At 38.4% G+C, this 26046-nt stretch overlaps 1 protein-coding gene across 8 annotated transcripts in view; it reads left to right on the plus strand.

The window, feature by feature from the left end:
- The window catches only part of rptor (regulatory associated protein of MTOR, complex 1), a 401659-nt gene that overhangs the window by 279715 nt on the left and 95898 nt on the right, over positions 1-26046 (plus strand). For all 8 annotated transcript variants that reach the window (XR_009823861.1, XR_009823860.1, XM_062033466.1 and 5 more), the window contains 5 exons: positions 10893-11084; positions 13124-13264; positions 14565-14685; positions 16553-16693; positions 19457-19612. Coding sequence is in view for 6 of the 8 variants with exons in the window: in XM_062033466.1 (XP_061889450.1) it covers positions 10893-11084; positions 13124-13264; positions 14565-14685; positions 16553-16693; positions 19457-19612 (751 nt within the window). In the remaining 2 variants the exon portion in view is untranslated. The remainder of the gene's footprint in view (positions 1-10892; positions 11085-13123; positions 13265-14564; positions 14686-16552; positions 16694-19456; positions 19613-26046) is intronic.

The following is a 26046-nucleotide window of genomic DNA, read 5'->3' on the forward strand; positions in this document are numbered from 1 at the left end:
ACTTTTTTTACCTTCAGTACAGTTTGTTTCAGTACACTGCTCCGTTTTTTTAGCGTTTCCATTGCAGGTGTGTAAACAGATTGTCATTGGTTGCACAAGCTCTGTAAATAACTACAATGTAACTTATCACTTTTTACAGCAAAGAAAATGTTCAGTAGTTTAGAACTACATCTTATGTACTGTTTGTAATTAATCTGTGACAAAAAATAGCTTGAAATCTTTTATCTTATCTTAACTTGTTTTCTTCTGTTCTGTATAGTGCCATACTAGCACACAAAACTACACTTCTTGGTTTGCTAAGTGTTTCTTTATTCTTTAGCCCCGGTGATTCAAAATATGTGGCACTTCAAGGAGGCACACGATAGACTGGTGTTGCTTGACCGAAAAAGGTAATTGAAAATATTAGTCACTCCTTTAGCTCACCATTTAGACTTTCAAACTCCCATAGTCCAGTCGTGAGTTCAAACCCCGGCCGAGTCATACCAAAGACTATAAAAATGGGACCCATTACCTCCCTGCTTGGCACTCAGCATTAAGGGTTGGAATTGGGGGTTAAATCACCAAAAATTATTCCCGGGCGCGGCCACCGCTGCTGCTCACTGCTCCCCTCACCTCCCGGGGGTGATCACGGGTGATGGGTCAAATGCAGAGAATAATTTTGCTACACCTCGTGTGTGTGTGTGTGTGTGTGTGTGTGTGTGTGTGTGTGTGTGTGTGTGTGTGTGTGTGTGTGTGTGTGTGTGTGTGTGTGTGTGTGTGTGTGTGTGTGTGTGTGTGTGTGTGTGTGTGTGTGTGTGTGTGTGTGTGTGTGTGTGTGACAAGCATGGGTACTTTAACTTAACTTACATGACAGCTAGTTTGGTGCCCTTTGGTGGGTGAATAGAGGTCAACAAAGTCCCTCTTCATGCTGAAGAATATTAAAAGGTTTGAATTATCACCTTCAATGCATTGGCAGAAGACAAGTTTAAACATAAGATGATAAAATCCTAGACATGTTTAAAAAAATATGGGCTACATTTTCAAGTGTATTTCATGGTAAATGACATTCCGAAATGTTTGTAATGGTTAACAATATGTTAAACAGCATATTTTTGCCATTGTTTTCATAAACTAAGAAATACTTATTTAAAGTGGGTATAATTGTAATTTGGAGGTTTGACAGCCAAGTAGAGCAGGGGTGTCAAACTCATTTTAGCTCAGTGGCCGCATGGAGGAAAATCTATTCCCACGTGGGCCGGACGGGTCAAATCATGGCATACTAGCTTAAAAATACAACTACGACAACTTAAGATTGTTTTCTTTGTTTTACATTCTGAAAATGTACATATCACAAATAATCCTCTTGACCAAATACTTCAAGTTAGTTAAAAAGTCTGAGGAAAAACATTGGTGCAGTTTCAAAAACACCATGAAGAACGCAATGAAATTAGACTTAATCTCAGTGTTTCTACAAACCAATTTGTAAACTTTTAAGTCACAGCCCACATCTATGATTGAACAAAAACAAAATGAAGCATAAATAAAAACGCTTCTATGTATCAACTACCTTATTTGTCATTTCCATTGTTGACTTTCTTTAAATTTGCACAGAAGACAATCATTTCCACAGAACTATATCAATGTGCATTGTCTCATGCAGCATTTTAAGTGGGGTTACCGATTGTTTATTTTACTCCTGTTTGTTTTACATTGGGTAGAGGGGGAGGAGTCGCAGCCCTGCTTTACCGTGTACCTCTTGCCCCGATCAAGTATATATCGATCGCCTCTATTTGTTTGCCTAACAGAATTGCTATTGCGACATCCAATGGACACTTTTAGAACAGCAGTTTATTTAATTTAAAAATGCAGCTCAATTTTACACTTAGCAAACTCATCTCGTGGGCCAGATTGAACCTGGCCCGCGGGCCGCGTGTTTGACATCCCTGCAGTAGTGCGTGGTAATTTTTTGGCCCCTTGGAAAGAAACCTGCAATGTTAGTTGTTGGAAAGCCCTGATTAAGACAAACCAACCCGTGACAACTTTATTGCAAAGAAACAAATACCCTAAAGAAAATACACGTCCACATCTTGTCAAGGCCATGCAGCACGTGCAGTCCAAGAAGATGTTTCTGCAATTACACATCTACATAAGCCACACTGCTTACCTATCATCATTTCCAGAACAATTTACAATTATATTTGTATTTTGTCTTAAGAGTTTTTTAAACACTTTTTTGCTACAAGTGTTTCGTAAAGCACCAATTCGCTGAGTCTAAATAAAAGAAAGCAAATGTGCGCAAAACCTATACGTGTTAAGCTTTTACCAGAGGCAGCATTTAAAATGTGTACTGATATAGGTTGCACAACAGCCATCCTGACTTGGTTGAACACCACTGTTTTTCACTTTCGCTAAAAAGCCACCTGATGGAATACAAACACTATATAACCAAAAGTATTCAACTCTTCTGGGAAGGCTGTCCACAAGGTTGCGGAGTGTGTTTGTAGGAATGTTCCACCATTCTTCTAAAAGCGCACGGGTGAGGTCACTCACTGATGTTGGTCGAGAAGGCCTGGCTCTCAGTCTCCGTTCTAATTCATCCCAAAGGTGTTCTGTGTGGTTCAGGTCAGGACTCTGTGCAGGTCAGTCAAGTTCATTCACACAAGACTCTGTCATCCATGTCTTTATGGACCTTGCTTCGTGCACTGGTGCACAGTCATGTTGGAAGAGGAAGGGGCCCGCTCTAAACTGTTCCCACAAGGTTGGGAGCATGGAATTGTCCAAAATGTTTTGGTATCCTGGAGCATTCAAAGTTCCTTTCACTGGAACTAAGGGGCCACTCCTGAAAAACAACCCCACACCATAAGTCCTCCTCCACCAAATTTCACACTCGGCACAATGCAGTCCGAAATGTAGCGTTCTCCTGGCAACCTCCAAACCCAGACTCGTCCATCAGATTGCCAGATGGAAAAGCGTGATTCATCACTCCAGAGAAAGCGTCTCCACTGCTCTAGAGTCCAGTGGTGACGTGCTTTACACCACTGCATCCCACGCTTTGCATTGGACTTGGTGGTGTATGGCTTAGATGCAGCTGCTCGGCCATGGAAACCCATTCCATGAAGCTCTCTGCGTACTGTACGTGGGCTAATTGGAAGGTCACATGAAGTTTGGAGCTCTGTAGCAACTGACTGTGCAGAAAGTCTTTGCACTATGCGCTCCAGCATCCGCTGACCCCTCTGTCAGTTTACGTGGCCTACCACTTGGTGGCTGAGTTGCTGTTGTTCCCAAACGCTTCCATTTTCTTATAATAAAGCCGACAGTTGACTTTGGAATATTTAGGAACGAGGAATTTTCACGACTGGATTTGTTGCACAGGTGGCATCCTATGACAGTTCCACGCTGGAAATCACTGAGAGCGGCCTATTCTTTCACAAATGTTTGTAGAAACAGTCTCCATGCTTAAGTGCTTGATTGTATACACATACAAGTGATTAGGACACCTGATTCTCATCATTTGGATGGGTGGCCAAATACTTTTGGCTATATAGTGTAGTTTGTGTGCTGCTTGCTGCACAACAGCCATCCTGGCTTGGTTGAACAACACTATTTTTCACTTTCGGTAGGAAGCCACCTGATGTAATACAAACAATTCCACGATAAAATAATTTCACTGTCTTTTGCTCTCTGCTGTGGTTTTTCTGTCTGGTATGGAGCGCTATTTGAGTCATTCTTCTCCCTAATGACTTGTATCCTTAATCAACTTTGAAACCCTGTCTTCTGAGAACTTAACTATAAATATAACACTTTAGACGATGCGAGCACATGCTCAGAAACACATTCTCCATATTAGTGTTTACTCAATGCCCCTACTTCTCCCCTTTAATAATAGATGATATCCAGCATAACCAATGGACTCTCTGAACGCTTCACATCTCCATTATTCTTCCTCCTTTCCTCCAACAACTGCATTCATGATGGCATCGTCACTGATCACTGAATCTTAATATCGGCGTTCAGCTGGAAGGCACCATGATGGAATACCACACAAATTATACGAAACACATTACATTAGGAAGGGAGAATTAATACTAATACGTCACCAAAAATGTATTTGCTTTTATACTACAAGTGAGTAAACTATCAGTGAGGTTGTGTAAAAGCAGTAAGATTTAAGCGTTTTCTTCTTTTCGGACTCAATTGTGCAAATGTAAACATGTCTTGTGACCTATGATGATTTTAATCTACAAAACCCAAAACCAGTAAAGTTGGCAAAAACAGACTACAATGATTTGCAAATCCTTTTCAACCTATATTCAATTAATGACTGCAAAGACAAGATATTTAACGTTCGAACTAGTAAACTTTGTTATTTTTTGCAAATATTAGCTCATTTGGAATTTGATGCCTACATCATGTTTCAAAAAAGCTGGCACAAGTGGCAAAAAGACTGAGAAAGTTGAGGAATGCTCATCAAACACTTATTTGGAACATCCCACGGGTGAACAGGCTAATTGGGAACAGGTGGGTGCCATGATTGGGTATAAAAGCAGCTTCCATGAAATGCTCAGTCATTCACAAACAAGGATGGGGCGAGGGTCACCACTTTGTGAACAAATGTGTGGGCAAATTGTCCAACAGTTTAAGAACAACATTTTGTAACGAGCTATTACAAGGAATTTAGGGATTTCACCATCTACAGTCTGTAATATCATCAAAAGTTTCAGAGAATAAGGAGAAATCACTGCACATAAGCGGCTAAGCCCGTGACCTTCGATCCCTCAGGCGGTACTGCATTAAAAAGCGACATCAGTGTGTAAAGGATATCACCACATGGGCTCAGGAACTCTTCAGAAAACCACTGTAAGTAACTACAGTTTGTCGCTACATCTATAAGTGCAAGTTAAAACTCTACTTTGCGAAGCGAAAGCCATTTATCAACAACACACAGAAACGCAGCCGGCTTCGCTGGGCCCGAGCTCATCTAAGATGGACTGATGCAAAGTGGAAAAGTGTTCTGTGGTCTGACAAGTCCACATTTCAAATTCGTTTTTGGAAACTGGACGTCGTGTCCTCCGGAACAAAGAGGAAAAGAACCATCCGGACCGTTATAGGCGCAAAGTTTAAAAGCCAGCATCTGTGATGGTATGGGGGTGTATTAGTGCCCAAGGCATGGGTTACTTACACATCTGTGAAGGCACCATTAATGCTGAAAGGTACATACAGCATTTGGAGCAACATATGTTGCCATCCAAGCAACGCCATCATGGACGCCCCTGCTTATTTCAGCAAGACAATGCCAAGCCCGTGTTACAACAGCGTGGCTTCATAGTAAAAGAGACTAGACTGGCCTGCCTGTAGTCCTGACCTGTCTCCCATTGAAAATGTGTGGCGCATTATGAAGCCCAAAATAACACAACGGAGACCACGGACTGTTGAACAACTTAAGCTGTACATCAAGCAAGAATGGGAAAGAATTCCACCTGAAAAGCTTCAAAAATTGGTCTCCTCAGTTCCCAAACGTTTACTGAGTGTTGTTAAAAGGAAAGGCCATGTAACACAGTGGTAAAAATGATGATTTGCAAAAAAAAAAAAAGTTTCTCAGTTCGAACATTAAATATCTTCTCTTTGCAGTCTATTCAATTGAATATAAGTTGAAAAGGATTTGCAAATCATTGTATTCTGATTTTATTTACCATTTACACAACGTGCCAACTTGACTGGTTTTGGGTTTTGTAGTATAATCTCCTCTCATGTGGATAAAAGACACCTGTAACAACAGCATAAGACTTCTGGGCTTGTAACGGCTGTGATCCGTTATTATGTTTGGAAGTCACCTTTTCGTTGTACAACTTGATGAAACATCTAAGCATGAATTCATGCATTTCCAATACTAATCATCACGTAAGCCTGATATAGAGATAAACAACTTAAAAGCAAGAGTGCGGAACAGAGCAGTAATTATTGATGTTGCTTTGCAGTGACTATAAGGTGAACCATTCCATCAACTATACAAGCTTTATCTCTCACACAGTAGTTCATCAAAAAACAGGAAGAGACTACAGTGCATCCGTAAAGTATTCACAGCACTTCACTTTTCACACATTTTATGTTACAGCCTTATTCCAAAATGGAATAGATTAATTTATGTTTTCAAATTTTACAGACAATACCCCCATAATGACAGTGTGAAAATGTTTTCGTAAAACATTTTGCAAATGTATTAAAAATAAAAAGTAAAAAAAAAAATCCCATGTACTTAAGTATTCACAGCCATTGCTCAATACTTTGTTGATGCACCTTTGGCAGAAACAATTGTCAAGTAGTTTTGAATACGATGCCACAAGCTTGGCACTCCTATCTTTGGGCAGTTTCTCTCTTTTCTCTTTGCAGCACCTCTCAAGCTCCATCAGGTTGGAAGGGAAGCGATTGTTTTTATCCAGGATGTTTCTGTACATTGCTGCATTCATTTTAGTCTAGTCAGGCATGTGACCAAGAGCTGATGGTCACTCTGTCAGTGCTACAGCATTCCTCTGTGAAGAGAAGAACCTTCCAGAAGGACAACCATGTCTGCCGCAATCCACCAATCAAGCTTGTATGGTAGAGTTGCCAGATGGTAAATAGTTTGCCAAAACACCTAAAAGACTTTCAGGCCATGACAAAAAAATGATCTTGTCTGATGAGACAAAGATTGAACTTTTTGGCATGACTCCTAGACATCCTGTTTGGAGAAAACCAGGAACCGCTCATCACCAGGCTAATACCATACCTACAGTAAAGCATGGTGGTGGCAGCATCATGTTGTAAGGATGTTTTTCAGCGGCAGGAACTGGGAAACAAGTTAGGAAAAAGGGAAAGATAAATGCAGCAATATACAGAGACATCCTGGATGAAAACCAACACTTCCCGTCCAACCTAATGGAGTTTGAGAGGTGCTGCAAATAATTAGGTGTGCCAAGTTTGTGGCATCGTATTCAAAAAGGATTTAGGTTGTAACTGCTGCCAAAGGTGCATCAACAAAGTACTGAGCAAAGGTTGTGAATATTTTTGTACATATTATTTTTTTTTTTTTTAGCAAAATGTAATTTAAAAAAACACATCGTCACAATGAGGTATTATCTGTAGAGTTTTGAGAACAAACATTTATTTATTACATTTTGGAATAAGGCTGTAACACAGAACTGGGCAAATTAAGGCCCGGGGGCCACATGCGGCCCATTAAGCTTTTCAATCTGGACCGCCGGACATTCCCAAATAATTTTTTAGACCTTTAAGATGGAAACTGTAGCCGCCGTTATGATGTACAGTGATGTTTTCTAATGACCGTAAGTCTTGAACTATACAAAGTATTTCAGTGGTTGGAATTTGTGCTTTTGTATGATATACTAGCTACCAGAGGTGGGACGAAGTCATTGCTTTGCAAGTCACAAGTAAGTCTCAAGTCTTTGCCCTCAAGTCTCGAGTCAAGTCCCGAGTCAAGACAGGCAAGTCCCGAGTCAAGTCCAAAGTCAAGACTGGAAAGTCTCAAGTCGAGTCCCAAGTCCTGCATTTTGAGTTTCGAGTCCTTTCATGTCCTTTTAACCACAGACTAATATTTTTACACAGATTGTGTATGCTTTTAAAACGCTGTATTTATTTATTAAAACAAGTGCATTTGAAATTGCAAGAAAAAAAATAGTGCTGACATTGCAATTCATAATAGCACTATTAACAGTAATTTTAATAGTTTAAACAATTTTAAACATTTAACTCATTCCTTTACAGAATAAACACATTTGCAAAAACAAACATTAACATACTATTGGTTGTATTTTATGAAAATAATATTACCACAGAGTTGAGAAGGAGCAAAGATCTTCAATATTTGTATGTGAAAATCACAAATAAATCTTCTGTTGGAGGATGACCCCCCTACAGGGGTTTGGTTTACAAACTTTCAGCCCCACCTAAAACAAAATTCACCAGCCGCCACTGATTATGATGCATTCTCATTTTAGGCAAAATATAAGACAATACTTTCTTAACAGTATAATTGTAACCAGGAATAAGTCTTTAAGTAACAATATTCAAATACTAACATTGTTGGGTAAAACAGCATTTGGTTTTGTTCTGAATGTAGTGAAACAAATTGGTGGTTTTAGCTGATATAAAGACTTTCAGGTGTTTATATATGTTTAAGTATTTGGCAGACGCTTTTATCCAAAGCGACATACATAAAAAATACATACATAACAATCACTGTAAACATGATCATTTAAGGGAAGAATGTAATACAAAATATCAATACAAAGTGTCAAGACAGAATAAACTCTCTGCTGCTGCAGCAACAGAGATACAGTCTATAGGTCCCTAAGATATCTAATGTATTCATACATTGTTTATGTAGGATACACGCATGTATATATAACCTAATCATATTGTTTCTTCAATTTAAAAATAGTTTACCGTTTTTTCCCCCTTCTCTGGGATTATATTCCCAGTTTTGATCTCGGACGTCTGGTCACTTATAGCGTATAAGAATATTATATTACTGTTAAGCAAACTATGAATAATAAAACTTGCCAAAACATGTGTCCGTTATCATAGCTACACGTATGACAAAAAACCGCGTGAAATCAGTGGTATTCAGTGAGGTAAAATGAATTAAATGCACTGACAGTTCATTGCTCCTGACAAATGAATTGCACTGAGTGGAGCGGATCACCACTCCAAGATGGCGGCCCCGCGTCTCGTCTGCGCCAGTAGGCAGTAGCGCTCGATGCTGCGTACCCTAAAACATGTCTATGGTTATAACGTTAGCAGTGAGTTTACAGCCTCACTGATTTAACTACACAGCAAATAAAAGTCATGTTACTTAGCCAATAAACGTTATCTTACATTCAAAACTTACCCTTCTTTGGGCAACTTCAAATGTCGAACGAAGTTGGAAGTTGGAAGTTGTTGCGTCTCCGTCTGTAATATTCGAACTGCGTGATTTGCATACGCAATTCGTTTTTTGTTGACCAAGTCGTAGTTTTTATACCCGAACGAAACCAACTTTGGCGTAATTGTTTCTCTCTGCCGCATTGTTTGACAACTCTTGTTCGGTGGTTGTCCTGCAATTTGATTGGATGAATGCTGTGTGATGAAAACAACGTATAACTAATTTGATTGGCTGTTGTACTGACAGCACACCAGCTGACAGGCAGCACACACGCTGATAGACAGACAGACACGTATAAAATGAAAGCTACGGAGCGCTCCCAAATAACTTTTTAAGATTTGGGTTTTGGGGAAAGTAGCAAGTCATGTCAAGTCAAAAGGCTCAAGTCCAAGTGAAGTCACAAGTCATTGATGTTAAAGTCTAAGTCGAGTTGCAAGTCTCTTTACATTTTGTCAAGTCGAGTCTAAAGTCATCAAATTCATGACTCGAGTCTGACTCGAGTCCAAGTCATGTGACTCGAGTCCACACCTCTGCTAGCTACTATGGCCTTCTAATTAGTTAATATGGTAATCTAAGTCACAGCAGCTCAGACGAGGCACCAAGCATTGTGGGTGGGGAGCGTTTCCACAGAGTGTTTCCAGAGCGGCCAGCCTGAAATGCGGGTGTCAGGGACAGACGCGGAAGGAGATTTTTACAACAAAGTTCTAAAGCTTAGTGATATATCAAATGTATCAGATTGTAGGTGGGTTGTATTTTTACCCTTCACATTCATATTTCGCTGTGTGTGTTGCATTTTTGTTGCGTTTCGCTTTATTGTAAAATATGTCGGTCCAGAGGGGGTGTTTTATCATTAATAGTTAATATTGTAAATCCCACATTCTTTATTTTCATGTACATTCTGGGTGTCTCATTTAGTAAAAAAATGTCAAATTTATTTCCGTTTTTTAAGGCGGTCTGTCATAACATTTTTAGCATTCAATCAGACATTATTGTGAGGTTTTGTATTAGTGTTCCTAAAAATAGGACCCAAGCCCACATACTGTACAGCAGATTGTCACAGCTTACAAAGATAATATATATATATATATATATATATATATATATATATATATATATATATATATATATATATATATATATATATATATATATATATATATATATATATATATATATATATATATTAGGGCTGCAACTAACGATTAATTTGATAATCGATTAATCTGTCGATTATTACTTCGATTAATCGATTAATAATCGGATAAAAGAGACAAACTACATTTCTGTCCTTTCCAGTATTTTATTGAAAAAACCCAGCATACTGGCACCATACTTATTTTGATTATTGTTTCTCAGCTGTTTGTACATGTTGCAGTTTATAAATAAAGGTTTATTTAATTTATTTATTTATTTATTTATTTATTTATTTATTTTTAAAGCCTCTGCGCATGCGCATAGCATAGATCCAACGAATCAATGACTAAATTAATCGGCAACTATTTTTATAATCGATTTTAATCTATTTAATCGATTAGTTGTTGCAGCCCTAATATATATATATATATATATATATATATACACACATCCACACATGGATAGATAGATAGATATACCGGTCCCCAGACACATTTTTTTCTGTAAATTTGGCCCCTCGAGTCAAAATAATTGCCCAGGCCTGCTGTAACAAAACAAAATGTGGAAAAAGTGAAGCGCTGTGACTACTTTCCAGATGCACTTTACCTTCTTAAAGGTTGTAAAGGATTTTGAAAAAGGATTTTTGTTTGCTCGTCTAATTCAAGCAATTAGCTTTGTTTGACAGTGGAATGAGGGTGGGCTGGGTTGAAGTGACTAAATTGTAGCGCGAGGCCACAGGTTAGTATTGATTTATTGGCTCATGCGTTAAAAGAGTCCACGTCTGGCAGTCTGCTTGATGTTGACTATTTCCATCGACTCATCAGCGTGTGTCCTTCCTTCCTTCCTTCCTTCCTTTCACCAGGAGGCCTGTCTGCAGGGCAACTTAATAGCAAACTGCCTGGAGCAGCTTTCGGACCCCCATCCCCTTCTACGCCAGTGGGTTGCCATATGCCTGGGACGCATCTGGCAGAACTTTGACCCGGCCCGATGGTGTGGCGTTCGGGATAGTGCGCACGAGAAACTCTACATTTTGTTATCTGACCCAATCCCTGAGGTAGGAGATCATAATGGGGCTCATACCTTTGAAAATGCAGCAAATGTCCTTACTTCTTATTTAGGTTTGGGAAAAAAGAGGGTATTTGAAAATATTCACACTTAAAAAATACTTTTTATTGCTTATATACATTTTAGTTATAAAGTCCAAAATACAGAAGTGTTTTTAACTTTAACCTCATAAATGTTGCCAGGCCTTGAAAAGTTTGCTACAAAAAACATATAAAAAATAAATATATTTGCAAGTACACTACAAGGTCTACATGCTTTTGGAAGGGCTAAGTGCTTTTAAACAGTGTTAAATCTGTCACATTAGTGTTTTGTCTTGTGAAATTATTCATGACATATGCTGTACTCTGCTTACTTGTTTTCCTTATTTGCCCATTGACGTGTTTGTCTAACGAGGTGTCCTTTTGTTACCTAAACAAAACCTACTCTCAAATAAAAAACATTTGTGACCACTGACCATTCATCAGATTGTAAATGTATTTTCTCATGGAATATGTCATCCAGGGTGTGGATTCCAGACTACACTACATTTTGATAAACCATTGAAAAAATGACTGAGGCGAGTTGAAGTGGAACACATACACTACCGTTCAAAAGTTTGGGGTCACATTGAAATGTCCTTATTTTCAATGAAGATAACTTTAAACTAGTCTTAACTTTAAAGAAATACACTCTATACATTCCTAATGTGGTAAATGACTATTCTAGCTGCAAATGTCTGGTTTTTGGTGCAATATCTACATAGGTGCATAGAGGCCCATTTCCAGCAATATCTTTCCAGTGTTCTAATGGTACAATGTGTTTGCTCATTGGCTCAGAAGGCTAATTGATGATTAGAAAACCCTTGTGCAATCATGTTCACACATCTGAAAACAGTTTAGCTCATTACAGAAGCTACAAAACTGACCTTCCTTTGAGCAGATTGAGTTTCTGGAGCATCACATTTGTGGGGTCAATTAAACGCTCAAAATGGCCAGAAAAAGAGAATTTTCATCTGAAACTCGACAGTCTATTCTTGTTCTTAGAAATGAAGGCTATTCCACAAAATTGTTTGGGTGACCCCAAACTTTTGAACGGTAGTGTACATATTATTCTGTTAAAAAAAAGTAACTTTCTGAGTAAATATTTGCTTATACACATGCTTTATACATCAACATAACTGGAAAAATGTCAGCTAAACATTGACAATTTTAGAAAAACAATGTACAGTACAGGCCAACAGTTTGGACACATCTTCTCATTCAATGCCTTTTCTTTATTTTCATGACTATTTACATTGTAGATTGTCACTGAAGGCATCAAAACTATGAATAAACACATGTGGAGTTATGTACTTAACAAAAAAAGGTAAAATAACTAAAACATGTTTTATATTGTTGTTTCTTCAAAATAGCCACCCTTTGCTCTGATTACTTTTTCGCACACTCTTGGCATTCTCTCGATGAGCTTCAAGAGGTAGTCACCTGAAATGGTTTTCACTGTGTGCTTGAAGCTCATCGAGAGAATGCCAAGAGTGTGCAAAGCAGTAATCAGAGCAAAGGGTGGCTATTTTGAAGAAACTACAATATAAAACATGTTTTCAGTTATTTCACCTTTTTTTGTTAAGTACATAACTCCACATGTGTTCATTCATAGTTTTGATGCCTTCAGTGACAATCTACAATGTAAATAGTCATGAAAATAAAGAAAATGCATTGAATGAGAAGGTGTGTCCAAACTTTTGGCCTGTACTGTTTATTTATAATAAAAAAAACACTAATGTGACAAACTCAGCAAAATTCTTCCGAATAAGCAGGTTTATTTACTCTTATACAGTAGTAAATATATGAACATTTTCACACCCTAGTAACATTCCTCTTTACTCTCATGCCAAGATCATATATGTAGACCTTGCACATGCACACACCTTATTGAATAGCTGTCTTTTTCTAGCAAGGCTCTCAGGAGGTTTTAACTTGGTGTTTCTAACATTAACACGGCTGAGGCCAGGGGAGTGTGACATGAGGGCTGTGAATCAATATGTTGCTGCAGGTGAGGTGTGCAGCTGTCTTTGCTCTCGGTACATTTGTGGGAAACTCTGCTGAGAGGACGGACCACTCCACCACCATCGACCACAATGTGGCCATGATGCTTGCCCAGCTCATCAACGATGGCAGTCCCGTGGTCCGCAAGGTTGCTATACACTTTTTAAAAAAAAAAATCAGACTTGAAAGGAATAGCTGTCAAATATGTGGTTATATTTGACCTTCTAACATATTTCAATCCCCAAGTTACACTAACTGTATCACATACATATATTAAAAGTGTGCTTTCATTGATAAGTAAATAAATAAATAATACAAAAAAATTTTTATTTCCTTTTCAAACTCAAGCACAGATGTAAAATGTTTCTGCTACTTAAGGAGCAGAGTTGTCCTCATCTCTGGCGGTTTCAGCTCCCCCAGCAGAGGTCCAGAGACTGGCTCGTCCACTCCAAATATAGAAAACCCAAGCCAAGTGAATGTACAACAATTCTTCTCAACAAAAGAGGAGAAATATAACCTTAGAGGAAAATCGAAATGCCCGTCCAACACTTAAAACCTTTAGCATATCAGTATGTGGAATTACATTATGGAATGGATTAACCAAATAAATCAAAGAAAGCACCAATGTGATTCAGTTTAAGAGACTGTTCAAACTACTAGTGTTCACAAAGTACACAGAACAATAATTATGATAACATCTTGAACCCTTTTTTTTTCACATTAAAATTGTTGTATATATTTAATATTTGGGGCGGTATGGCGTAGTGGGTAGAGCGACCGTGCCAGAAACCTGAGGGTTGCAGGTTCGCTCCCCGCCTCTTACCATCCAAAATCGCTGCCGTTGTGTCCTTGGGCAGGACACTTCACCCTTGCCCCCGGTGCCGCTCACACCGGAGAATGAATGATGAATGAATGAGTTGTAAATATGAATGATGGGTTCTCACTTCTCTGTGAAGCGCTTTGAGTGTCTAGAAAAGCGCTATATAAATCTAATCCATTATTTATTATTATTATTATAATATTTGTTTACTTACTATAGTATATTATTTATTCATTATTTATTCACTGTTCTGTTATAGAGAACAAGGAAATGGGATAAAATTGCTATGATATGAAAAGGGGTAGGATTAAATAAGCTCAGCTTTTTCGGACGTGCTTTAATGAAACAACTGGAAATATGTGATGCATTACATTGTATCGTATGCATGTTCCAAATAAACTGAAACTGATCTGATATTTAAATTAAGTAACATTGAAATAGTATACAGTATAACCCTTATTTAATGTTAATTTTCTGGATTGTTCTTTTACAATCAGTCTCCCTGTTTCAATAAATCTGCTATAAAAAGAAAGACTCGTTCAATCGTAGAAAGGGGTCAAACGTACTAATTCACAAGGGAATCAAATACTTATTGCCCCACTGTATGTTGTATCTTTATGTTTGACAGGAGTTGGTGGTAGCACTGAGTCATCTGGTGGTCCAGTACGAAAGCAATTTCTGTACTGTTGCCCTTCAGTTCATAGAAGAGGAGAAGAACTACACGGTGCCGTCACCAGCCAACACAGCAGGTACCCACCAGTCACACACCGGTTCAGTCAACCTTTGTGACATTCACACAGTGACATGTTCACTATATCTTTGTAGTGTGGCTCTTAAAAGGGCATTGGATTTAGCATTTATGGGCATCCGGGCACGATACAATACATACATTCATATGATTTTGCTGTGTAAATCTGCACTGCATCATCAATGTTTTTTCATATATAGGTGGGAGTCAACCAGAATATTCTGATCTTTAGTGAAAAATGTTTGGTTTGATACGGTTTAGCAGCGTGAAGATTTCTCACACAGTAAACATAACAGTGTACATTCTCCACAAGCCCCACCAGGGAATGTGCATCAACGAGCACAGAAGCAAGTGTTCAAACAGTTCAAGTTGTTTCCTAAAAAATAACCCTTTTTAAATCAGGGATATCCTGGGTGACAATTTGTTCCACAGCTAGTTTTTTATCCCCCCTTAGCATATTGTAAAAATAAATTATTAATAAGCTATACTATTAGATATTACCCTTGTTTGCTTTGTCAGCTGTAACACAAAGTTATGTTTGGTTCGGATAGTTTAACATATGTTGACCTACATTGGATTAGTTTTAGTATCTTTAATGTGCAAAATGTATGTAGGTAATTGACCTCACCATCCTTTAAGTTTTCTGTATGCTACACCAATATTTGTATTTTATTCATGTTTAGAATTGTATTAGAGAAACACCTTTTTTATTTTTCGTTTTAAAAGTAGTTTGACTTTAAAACCGAGGTACGTGTTAAACTGTTTATGTCGAACTTTTACACTCCTAGAAATATTAATTGGATCCAAAATAAGCTTTTGGAAATGAGCTAGATTTTCTGACATACTGCCATTTTGGGCCAAAAGTTTGGACACACCTTCTCATTCACAACTCAACTGATGGTCCCAACCCCATTGATAAAGCAAGAAATTCCTCTAATCAACCCTGATAAGGCACACCTGTGAAGTAAAATCCATTTCAGGTGACTACCTCTTGAAGCTCATCTAGAGAATGCCAAGAGTGTGCAAAGCAGGAATCGGAGCAAAGGGTCGCTATTTTGAAGAAACTAGAATACAAAACATGTTTTCAGTTATTTCACCTTTTTTTGTTGAGTACATAACTCATACTTGCCAACCCTCCCGTTTTTAGCAGGAGACTCCCGGTATTCAGCGCCTCTCCCGATAACCTCCCGGCAGAAATTTTCTCCCGACAAACTCCCGGTATTCAGCCGGAGCTGGAGGGGGCGTGGGAAAAGTTAAACAGGACAATACTGCCATCTACTGGATAGCCCCCGGAACACTGAAATTCAAGTATTTATTTTATTTATATGTATAATAAAATAAATGTATATATATATAGCTAGAATTCACTGAAAGTCAATGTTCACTATATATATATATATATATATATATATATATATATATATATATATATATATATATATATATATATATATATATATATATATATATATATATATATATATATATATATATATATATATATATGAAATACTTGAGTTGGTGAATTCTAGCTGTAAATATATTCCCTATTAACCATGCCCTTAACCACGCCTCTGCCCCACCCCGACCGCGCCCCCCAACCCCCCACCTCCCGGTATCGGAGGTCTCAAGGTTGGCAAGTATGACATAACTCCACATGTGTTCAGTCATAGTTTTGATGCCTTCAGTGACAATCTACAATGTAAATAGTCATGAAAATAAAGAAAACACATTGACAGAGAAGGTGTGTCCAAACTTTTGGCCTGTACTGTATATTATGATGCATCACATTGTTAGGGTACAGCGTGTATCAGCTGTGAGGTATTGACGTTCTACCCTTTTGTTTATTCTTCTACATTTCATCCCAGAGCCTGGTAACTTGACTCCAGTGAGAGACAGCCCAGCAATCCCACGTCTGCGATCTGTAAACTCTTACACCAACATCCGTGCAGTTACCACTGCCCGCAACCTGAACAAGAGCCTACAGAACCTCAACCTCAATGAAGAAGGTAGGAGCGACCGATCACCTTTAAAAAGATAGTATTTTAACCTACAAGAATCCCGTGCCATTTAAAATGAAATGCTGGTTAAATGCTCGCACTGATCAAGTGGAACCCATGGAATACATATGTGCTGTTTTTAATACTAATACATGTCAAAGATGTAGTCAATAAATAATAGATCCCAACATATTCAGCATTCACGTACCTGCCGATATGCGAATTTTGGGGCCAAAAATTTTTATATTTTATTTGTAGGGGAAAAAAAAAAAGTGGTGACTACCTATAGTTATAATTTGAAATGTGTTCAATCAGCGTGTGATCCTGGATTGTTTTTCCATGTATTTGGCTTGTTAGCTTCCCTCATGTAGGGTTATTGTATCTAAATCAAATCTAATAATTACAACAATCACTTACGTGGCAATTTTTGAAGAATATAATGATTGTCACACACACACACACACACTAGGTGTGGCGAAATTATTCTCTGCATTTGACCAGTCACCCTTGATCACCCCCTGGGAGGTGAGGGGAGCTTTAGTGTCATCACGTGTGGCTGCAGGGAACATTATGTACATATTTGCCAGATAATAACATAGGAAATTTTATAAGCAATTTAAAGTTGTTTTGTTGTTTTGTCAGGACGGTATAGCTCGGTTGGTAGAGCGGCCGTGCCAACAACTTGAGGGTTGCAGGTTCGATCCCCGCTTCCGCCATCCTAGTCACTGCCGTTGTGTCCTTGGGCAAGACACTTTACCCACCTGCTCCCAGTGCCACCCACACTGGTTTAAATGTAACTTAGATATTGGGTTTCACAATGTAAAGCGCTTTGAGTCACTTGAGAAAAAGCGCTATATAAATGTAATTCACTTCACTTCACTTTTGCAAAAATATTTTTCTTTGAAGGATCACATTTTTTTAGCTTCACCTGTTGGTCATTTTAATCATAGTATGCAGTGCATCCGGAAAGTGTTCACAGCACTTCACAGCCAAAATTGAATATATTCATGTTTGTCCTCAAAATTGTACGCACAATCCCCCATAATGGCAATGTGAAAACGTTTTTTTTAGAAAGAAAATTCTCTGGTCTGATGAGACAAAGATTGAAGTCCTTGGCGTGAATGCCAGGCATCATGTTTGGAGGAAAACAGGCACCACTCCTTACAAGGTCAATACCATCCCTACAGTGAAGCATGGTGGTGGCAGCATCATGCTGTGGGGTTGTTTTTCAGCGACAGAAACTGGGAGACTAGTCAGGATAGAGGGAACGATGAATGCAACAATGTACAGAGACATCCTGGATGAAATCCTGCTTTAGGGCGTGCTTGAACTGAGACTAAGACGACAGTTCATCTTTCAGCAGGACAGTGAAGATATCAAAAGAATGGCTTCAGGACAACTCTTGGAATGTCCTTGAGTGGCCCAGTCAGAACCTAAACTTGAATCCTATTGAACATCTCTAGAGAGATCTAAAAATGGCTGCACACCAATGTTTCCCATCCAACCGGATGGAGCTTGAAAGGTGCTGCAAAGAGGAATGGGCAAAACTGCCCAAAGATAGGTGTGCCAAGCTTGTAGCATCGTACTCAAACAGACTTGAGGCTGTAATTGCTGCCAAAAGTACATCGACAAAGTATTTTGCAAAGACTGTGAATACGTATGTACATTTGTGTTGGGGTTAAATATATACACTACCGTTCAAAAGTTTGGGGTCACATTGAAATGTCCTTATTTTTTAAGGAAAAGTACTGTACTTTTCAATGAAGATAACTTTAAACTAGTCTTAACTTTAAAGAAATACACTCTATACATTGCTAATGTGGTAAATGACTATTCTAGCTGCAAATGTCTGGTTTTTGGTGCAATATCTACATAGGTGTATAGAGGCCCATTTCCAGCAACTATCACTCCAGTGTTCTAATGGTACAATGTGTTTGCTCATTGGCTCAGAAGGCTAATTGATGATTAGAAAACCCTTGTGCAATCATGTTCACACATCTGAAAACAGTTTAGGTCGTTACAGAAGCTACAAAACTGACCTTCCTTTGAGCAGATTGAGTTTCTGGAGCATCACATTTGTGGGGTCAATTAAACGCTCAAAATAGCCAGAAAAAGAGAACTTTCATCTGAAACTCGACAGTCTATTCTTGTTCTTAGAAATGAAGGCTATTCCACAAAATTGTTTGGGTGACCCCAAACTTTTGAACGGTAGTGTATATTTCCCATTAGTCTAATCATGAATGTAATTTTATTGTTTGTCAGACTTTTTTTTTTTTTTACACAACATTTCTCTTTGTTGCAATGAACCAACCATAACAATGTGACTGTTCATATCTCTGCAAGTGGTAAACTTGCAGGGGATCAAATGCAGATACAATAGTACTACATACTTTTATACTTATTTAGGGCTAGGGACCATTTGCTTATCGTTTTACCGATTTAATGAGTTATTTGAATTTGTTTGGTATTTCTAAAATAAGTATTTGACAGAACATATTGCACTTCTTTGACATTGTGGTTGTCTGATCTTTCCATTAATTGTATTTTGAGCAATTTATGACGGGACCAGGCTAGTATGATACAGGGATGTTCAAACTTTTTACAACCCGGGGATAAACAACCCATATCACAAAATCGAAGGATGCTGGGGATGTGTTTGTTGATGTACAGTACATTGTTTGAATGGGACATAACTGTGTTCAGATGTTTCTATTTCTGTGGATGTTTTATCCCGAGTGATGCATGTGTTGCTGTGTGGTCCCCATCATCCAGGTGCACCAGCAGCGTTCTCTCCTGGAAACCTCAGCACCAGCAGTAGTGCCAGCAGCACCCTGGGAAGCCCCGATAATGACGAGTATATTCTCTCCTTCGAGACCCTGGACAAGATGCGACGGGTGTCTTCTTACTCGTCACTCAACTCCCTTATAGGTAAACAATTTTGTTGCTCCCATATATCTACTAACCTTTAACTTCTAAAAACCTGTGCATGCTTGAAAAAGAGATCACATATTTGTATACAAATATTCAATGGATAATCTTGCTATGAAAGCAAAGAGGACACTTTGATGGTTACAGCGTGGCTCAGTTTGTAGAGCGGCCTTGCCAGCAATGTATGGGTTCCAGGTTCGATTCCAGCTTCCTCCATCCTAGTAACTATCTATGTGCACTTGGACACATTTAATCGTAATAAAAGCCTAACTAAAATGTCATTCTGATCGAGATAGGTGGTTTATTTTTTCCTTCTCTTTTTGTACATTATAAGTAATTTATGAAAACCAGGAAATGTAACGCGAAACATCGTAACACGAAGTCTTTGTGATTTATAGTATATTCAATATTTTTTCAAAGGTTTGTACCAGACTCGCTTTTAAGGTACAGTATATAGCGCGGACCAATCATAATAATAATGATGACTGACGCATTGAGCAGCCAATAAAACTGTGAAAATACCAACATGTTGGTTAATGACTGATTTCCCAAACAGTTATTAGAGACAAGATAGGGTGTCAGAAATCCATGGAGTTTTGTTTGTTGGTCAAGATTTTCACCTTGTGTGGCCAGTAGGGATGTAACGATATCAGAATCTCACGGTACAATATTATCACGGTATTAGGGCAACGGTACGATGTTATTGCATTCAGTAATGTCAAAAAAAAGGTGATTTTAACAAAAAAATACCTTGGTGTGGAAAAATAAGTGCTGCTTATGTTAGGGATGAACACACTTACCGGTACTGTAAATAAAAAACACTAACCTAATGCTGAAATGTTGTAATCCTATTTGTTACTTCCAAGATGTATTTTCAAAATGTACAAAACAGTGAAGGAACAGTTTCAAGTAACAAGCAAACATAAAAAAAACTTTAAGTTAAGCGTCTTTAAAATAACATTATACATTTTCTGTCATGAGGAAAACTTGATCGAAATGCCTCATGAATTGATGTTTGGCCTGGCTTACGTCTTGGTTTTGGCATCAATCTCTTCCGGGTGATGATTGATTAAGTGCCTTCTCATGTTGCTTGTGTTTCTCATGTTGCAATATCTGCAAACTGTATTTTGCATGTCTGTATGTTTTCTCCTCTTTATTTTCCTTGACTGCGAAGGTAAAATCCTCTGTTTCCTGTCATCTTTCATCGGGACGGCGTAGCAAAGTTGGTAGAGTGGCCGTGCCAGCAATCGGAGGGTTGCTAGTTACTGGGGTTCAATCCCCACCTTCTACCATCCTAGTCACGTCCGTTGTGTCCTTGGGCAAGACACTTCACCCTTGCTCCTGATGGGTGCTGGTTAGCGCCTTGCATGGCAGCTCCCGCCATCAGTGTGTGAATGTGTGTGTGAATGGGTGAATGTGGAAATACTGTCAAAGCGCTTTGAGTACCTTGAAGGTAGAAAAGCGCTATACAAGTATAACCCATTTATCATTATTTATTTATTTATCTTTTACTGAACTGCGTTGCGCAGGGGATTATGGGAAATGTGGTTTGCTTCTCAGACCAACTCACTCAGTAATGCCATTTAAAAGCTACACTGGCGGTGGTACTCACAGTTTTCATTTACCATCACACATCACAACATTATAGTGAGAATTTTGAAACCGCTATACCATTACATCTGTAGTGGCCAGTGGTTTTCAATTGGAAATTTTTGGAACACCAGATTCTAACTTTAGAGTAACTTGTGTAAAATACTCCTAGTATAATTGTCAAATTTGAAATGGGATTAAGTAAGGACTCAAACTACAGTCTCATTGGGTTTTCCAGTCCATACTTCCAAGTTAGTTCTTTGAAAGCATATAATTCCGAAAACTATAGTTGTTATTATTATATTACACATTGTGACATTTGTTCTCTTTTAAGAGAGCTCAGAAGCCATGCCTCTCCCAATGGGTAAAAGACAGCTTTACATATACTTTGGGTATGACTTCTTTAGAATCCAGGAATTTCAAAGAGGTTAATGTGTGTGTTTTAGGTGCAGCGTGAACTAAAATCCGCACTCCTCTTCCCTGCTTTTATGTGACAGGCAAGCTTCCTCATATGTCCTAAGTGGAGAAAACATCATCTGAGCCTCAATTTCTCCTGTGTGTTTAAATTATCGTGATACAGTTGTTGTCCACAAACTGGAGGGTTCGTAGTTCAAACCCAGCTTCCTCCATCCCAGTCATGCCATCGTGTCCTTGGGCAAGTCACTTTAACCAAATTGACTTTCCCTCAGTCTACTCCAAGGCAGCTGTGGCTGCAAATATAGCTTACCACCACCACTTGTCACTGCATAATGGGGTTTGCTAATACATTTTTATTTTACCTGAAATAATTCACCCTGTGTTTATATTCTCCATGTTGAGAAACATTCACACTTTAAGTATAGTACTTGTATTTTATGTAAGCCATTATTCATGCACACTGATAAATTGAATACATGACACAAACCCCGTTTCCATATGAGTTGGGAAATTGTGTTAGATGTAAATATAAACGGAATACAATGATTTGCAAATCCTTTTCAACCCATATTCAGTTGAATATGCTACAAAGACAACATATTTGATGTTCAAACTGATAAAAAAAATTTTTTTTGCAAATCATTAACTTAAGAATTTGATGCCAGCAACACTTGACAAAGAAGTTGGGAAAGGTGGCAATAAATACTGATAAAGTTGAGGAATGCTCATCAAACACTTATTTGGAACATCCCACAGGTGTGCAGGCTAATTGGGAACAGGTGGGTGCCATGATTGGGTATAAAAACAGCTTCCCAAAAAATGCTCAGTCTTTCACAAAAAAGGATGGGGCGAGGTACACCCCTTTGTCCACAACTGCGTGACCAAATAGTCAAACAGTTTAAGAACAACATTTCTCAAAGTGCAATTGCAAGAAATTTAGGGATTTCAACATCTACGGTACATAATATCATTAAAAGGTTCAGAGAATCTGGAGAAATCACTCCACGTAAGCGGCATGGCCGGAAACCAACATTGAATGACCGTGACCTTCGATCCCTCAGACGGCACTGTATCAAAAACCGACATGGGGTGCATTAGTGCCCAAGGCATGGGTAACTTACACATCTGTGAAGGCATCATTAATGCTGAAAGGTACATACAGCTTTTGGAACAACATATGCTGCCATCTAAGCGCCTTCTTTTTCATGGACGCCCCTGCTTATTTCAGCAAGACAATGCCAAGCCACATTCAGCACGTGTTACAACAGCGTTGCTTCGTAAAAAAAGAGTGCGGGTACTTTCCTGGCCCTCCTGCAGTCCAGACCTGTCTCCCATCGAAAATGTGTGGCGCATTATGAAGCGTAAAATACGACAGCGGAGACCCCGGACTGTTGAACGACTGAAGCTCTACATAAAACAAAAATGGGAAAGAATTCCACTTTCAAAGCCTCAACAATTAGTTTCCTCAGTTCCCAATCGTTTATTGAGTGTTATTAAAAGAAAAGGTGATGTAACACAGTGGTGAATATGCCCTTTCCCAACTACTTTGGCACGTGTTGCAGCCATGAAATTCTAAGTTAATTATTATTTGCAAAAAAAAATAAAGTTTATGAGTTTGAACACCAAATATCTTGTCATTGTAGTGCATTCAATTGAATGTGGGTTGAAAAGGATTTGCAAATCATTGTATTCCGTTTATATTTACATCTAACACAATTTCCCAACTCATATGGAAACGGGGTTTGTAGTTACATTCTTCTTTTCATTGACAATCAGTGACCTAACTCAACCTAAAAGCATGCATTGTTATTGGAAACGTCTATGTTTATTAGTTTGAACTATTGGTAGGTCTAAAGTTGTCCCTAAAATACCGTCTACACAGAAACAACAGAAAATATATTGATTTGTTTCCAGTTTGTTATGGGAAAACATACATTCTCTTTTTTTAACACAAAAGCAAGCTTAAAAGACCTAAAGAGCTCGTGTATTATACTGTTGCAGTTTAAAACAAATTGAAGCCATAAATGCTGGAGCTGCAAGAAAACAAGCAGAAAAACCACAGTCTGTGGGAGTTGGAGCAGTTTCAGTCGTGATGTATTGATCCATGCGTTGACTGTTTTCCTTTGCCAGCACACTGTATTTTGTTGTTACAAATTGAGCAATAACTGTAGCCAGAGAAAGAGCAGGTAGATTTGCAAGGTTCATCCAATGAAAATGCATGGTAATGTGGATAAATGATCTATTTGGATACTGGTGACATTTTTTTATTTTCATGTCTATCTTTCAGCATTCTCTAAAAATCAAGAAACCGCAAGCACAGTCAGTGGTTAGTTGTCAAAATGCTGCCAAAAACATACAGTGAGGAATATAGTAAAACATGATCTGATTTCCTGCTGATTTTGTAGGTTTAGCCCAGGGGTCCGCAATCCAAAATGTTGAAAGAGCCATATTGGACAAAAAATACCCCGCAAAAAATTTAAAGCCTTATATAAGTGTTATAATGAAGGCAACACATGACGTAAGTGTCTATATTAGCTATATTAGACTACTATCAAAATGACTATGTGTCGCAGGCTGAGGCAAATCTTTGTTGACAGAAATGTTGAAATGTAATATTTATTCTACACATTTTTATAATATTGGAAAACATTACTAAAACAGAGACTTTTCAGAGGGTGAGATAACTCCTGGAAATTACTGGCTTAGAATGGCCAAAGGTAAAGATGTGTGTGTTCAAGTTGAAGGAAACGGAAACTACAAATAAAATGACCTCAAATATACCTAAAATACAAGGCATAATGATGCATTATGTACATACAGGTAGCATAAATAGCATGTTAGCATTGATTCGCTTACAGTCATGCACTGACCAAATATGTCTGATTAACACTCCAAACAAGTCAACAACATCAACAAAGCTCACCTTTGTGGACGCACGCACAGTGTAAAACGTTTGGTGGACAGAAAGAGAAAAAGGAGTGGCATAAAACACGTCTTTTTGTGGCAGCATCAAGGAAAGTTGTACATGTAAACAAACTACGATGCGTTCAAGGACTTCCGAACTTGGCGCATGCCAAATACTCATCAGAGAATCATGTATAATATAAACAGTGGGATTTCTAACAATTAGGAAGGTTTGTATCATGTTTGTCCTCCTACAGAAACCATATTACAAACAAAAAATTTATTTTTTTTCCTCATCTTTTTCCATTTTCATACATTTTTGAAAAAGCTCAAGGGAGCCACTAGTGCGGCGCTAAAGAGCCGCGCGTTTAGCCCTTGACAAATATATTTACAATCCATCATTTTCATGGTAGATTTATTGTAACAGAGAGACATAATGTAAAAAGGTATCACTGAAGAAAGGTCTTGTGTTAATTTGCATTAGACTTATCTACATTGTTGAAGAGTTCAGGTACACGATTGCAGACCTGCACAAGACTGGAATTGGAGTCCATCAAAAGATATAATTACTCATAACAGTAGATCAGTTGAGGTAAGGATGACTTTAAGAAAGAAGAAGATTAACAATGTTTGGAGACAGAGAAATAGAAAATCAAAGCCCAACAACAACATCCCTACTGTATAACATAAAGGTGAAAATATGCCTTGGGGTTGTTTCCTGATGTATTTGCAACCCTGCTGACCAACTACAAGAAACATCTGTGCTTGTATAAAGTCACATTTCGTATTGGGGGCAAATGTTAATTAATGTATAGTCTTTATATAATATTATATTTATGGATTTTTTTTTTTTACATTCTGACTGTTACAAAAACCTACCATACAAATGAGCAACTGTTTATACACTATATTGCCAAAAGTATTTGGCCTCCCATCCAAATGATCAGAATCAGGTGTCCTAATCACTTGGCCCGGCCACAGGTGTATAAAATCAAGCACTTAGGCATGGAGACTGTTTCTACAAACATTTGTGAAAGAATGGGCCGCTCTCAGGAGCTCAGTGATTTCCAGTGTGGAACTGTCATAGGATGCCACCTGTGCAACAAATCCAGTCCTGAAATTTCGTCGCTCCTAAATATTTCAAATTCAACTATTGGCTTTATTATAAGAAAACGGAAGAGTTTGGGAACAACAGCAACTCAGCCACCAAGTGGTAGGCCACGTAAACTGACAGAGGGGTCAGCGGACGCTGGAGCGCATAGTGCAAAGACTTTCTGCACAGTCAGTTGCTTCAGAGCTCCAAACTTCATCTGACATTCCAATTAGCCCACGTACAGTACGCAGAGAGCTTCATGGAATGGGTTTCCATGGCCGAGCAGCTGCATCTAAGCCATACGCCACCAAGTCCAATGCAAAGCGTGGGATGCAGTGGTGTAAAGCACGTCGCCACTGGACTCTAGAGCAGTGGAGACGTGTTCTCTGGAGTGATGAATCACTCTTTTCCATCTGGCAATATGATGGAC

This window comes from Entelurus aequoreus, linkage group LG22 (genome assembly GCF_033978785.1).
Source record: "Entelurus aequoreus isolate RoL-2023_Sb linkage group LG22, RoL_Eaeq_v1.1, whole genome shotgun sequence".
Lineage (NCBI taxonomy): Eukaryota > Metazoa > Chordata > Actinopteri > Syngnathiformes > Syngnathidae > Entelurus > Entelurus aequoreus.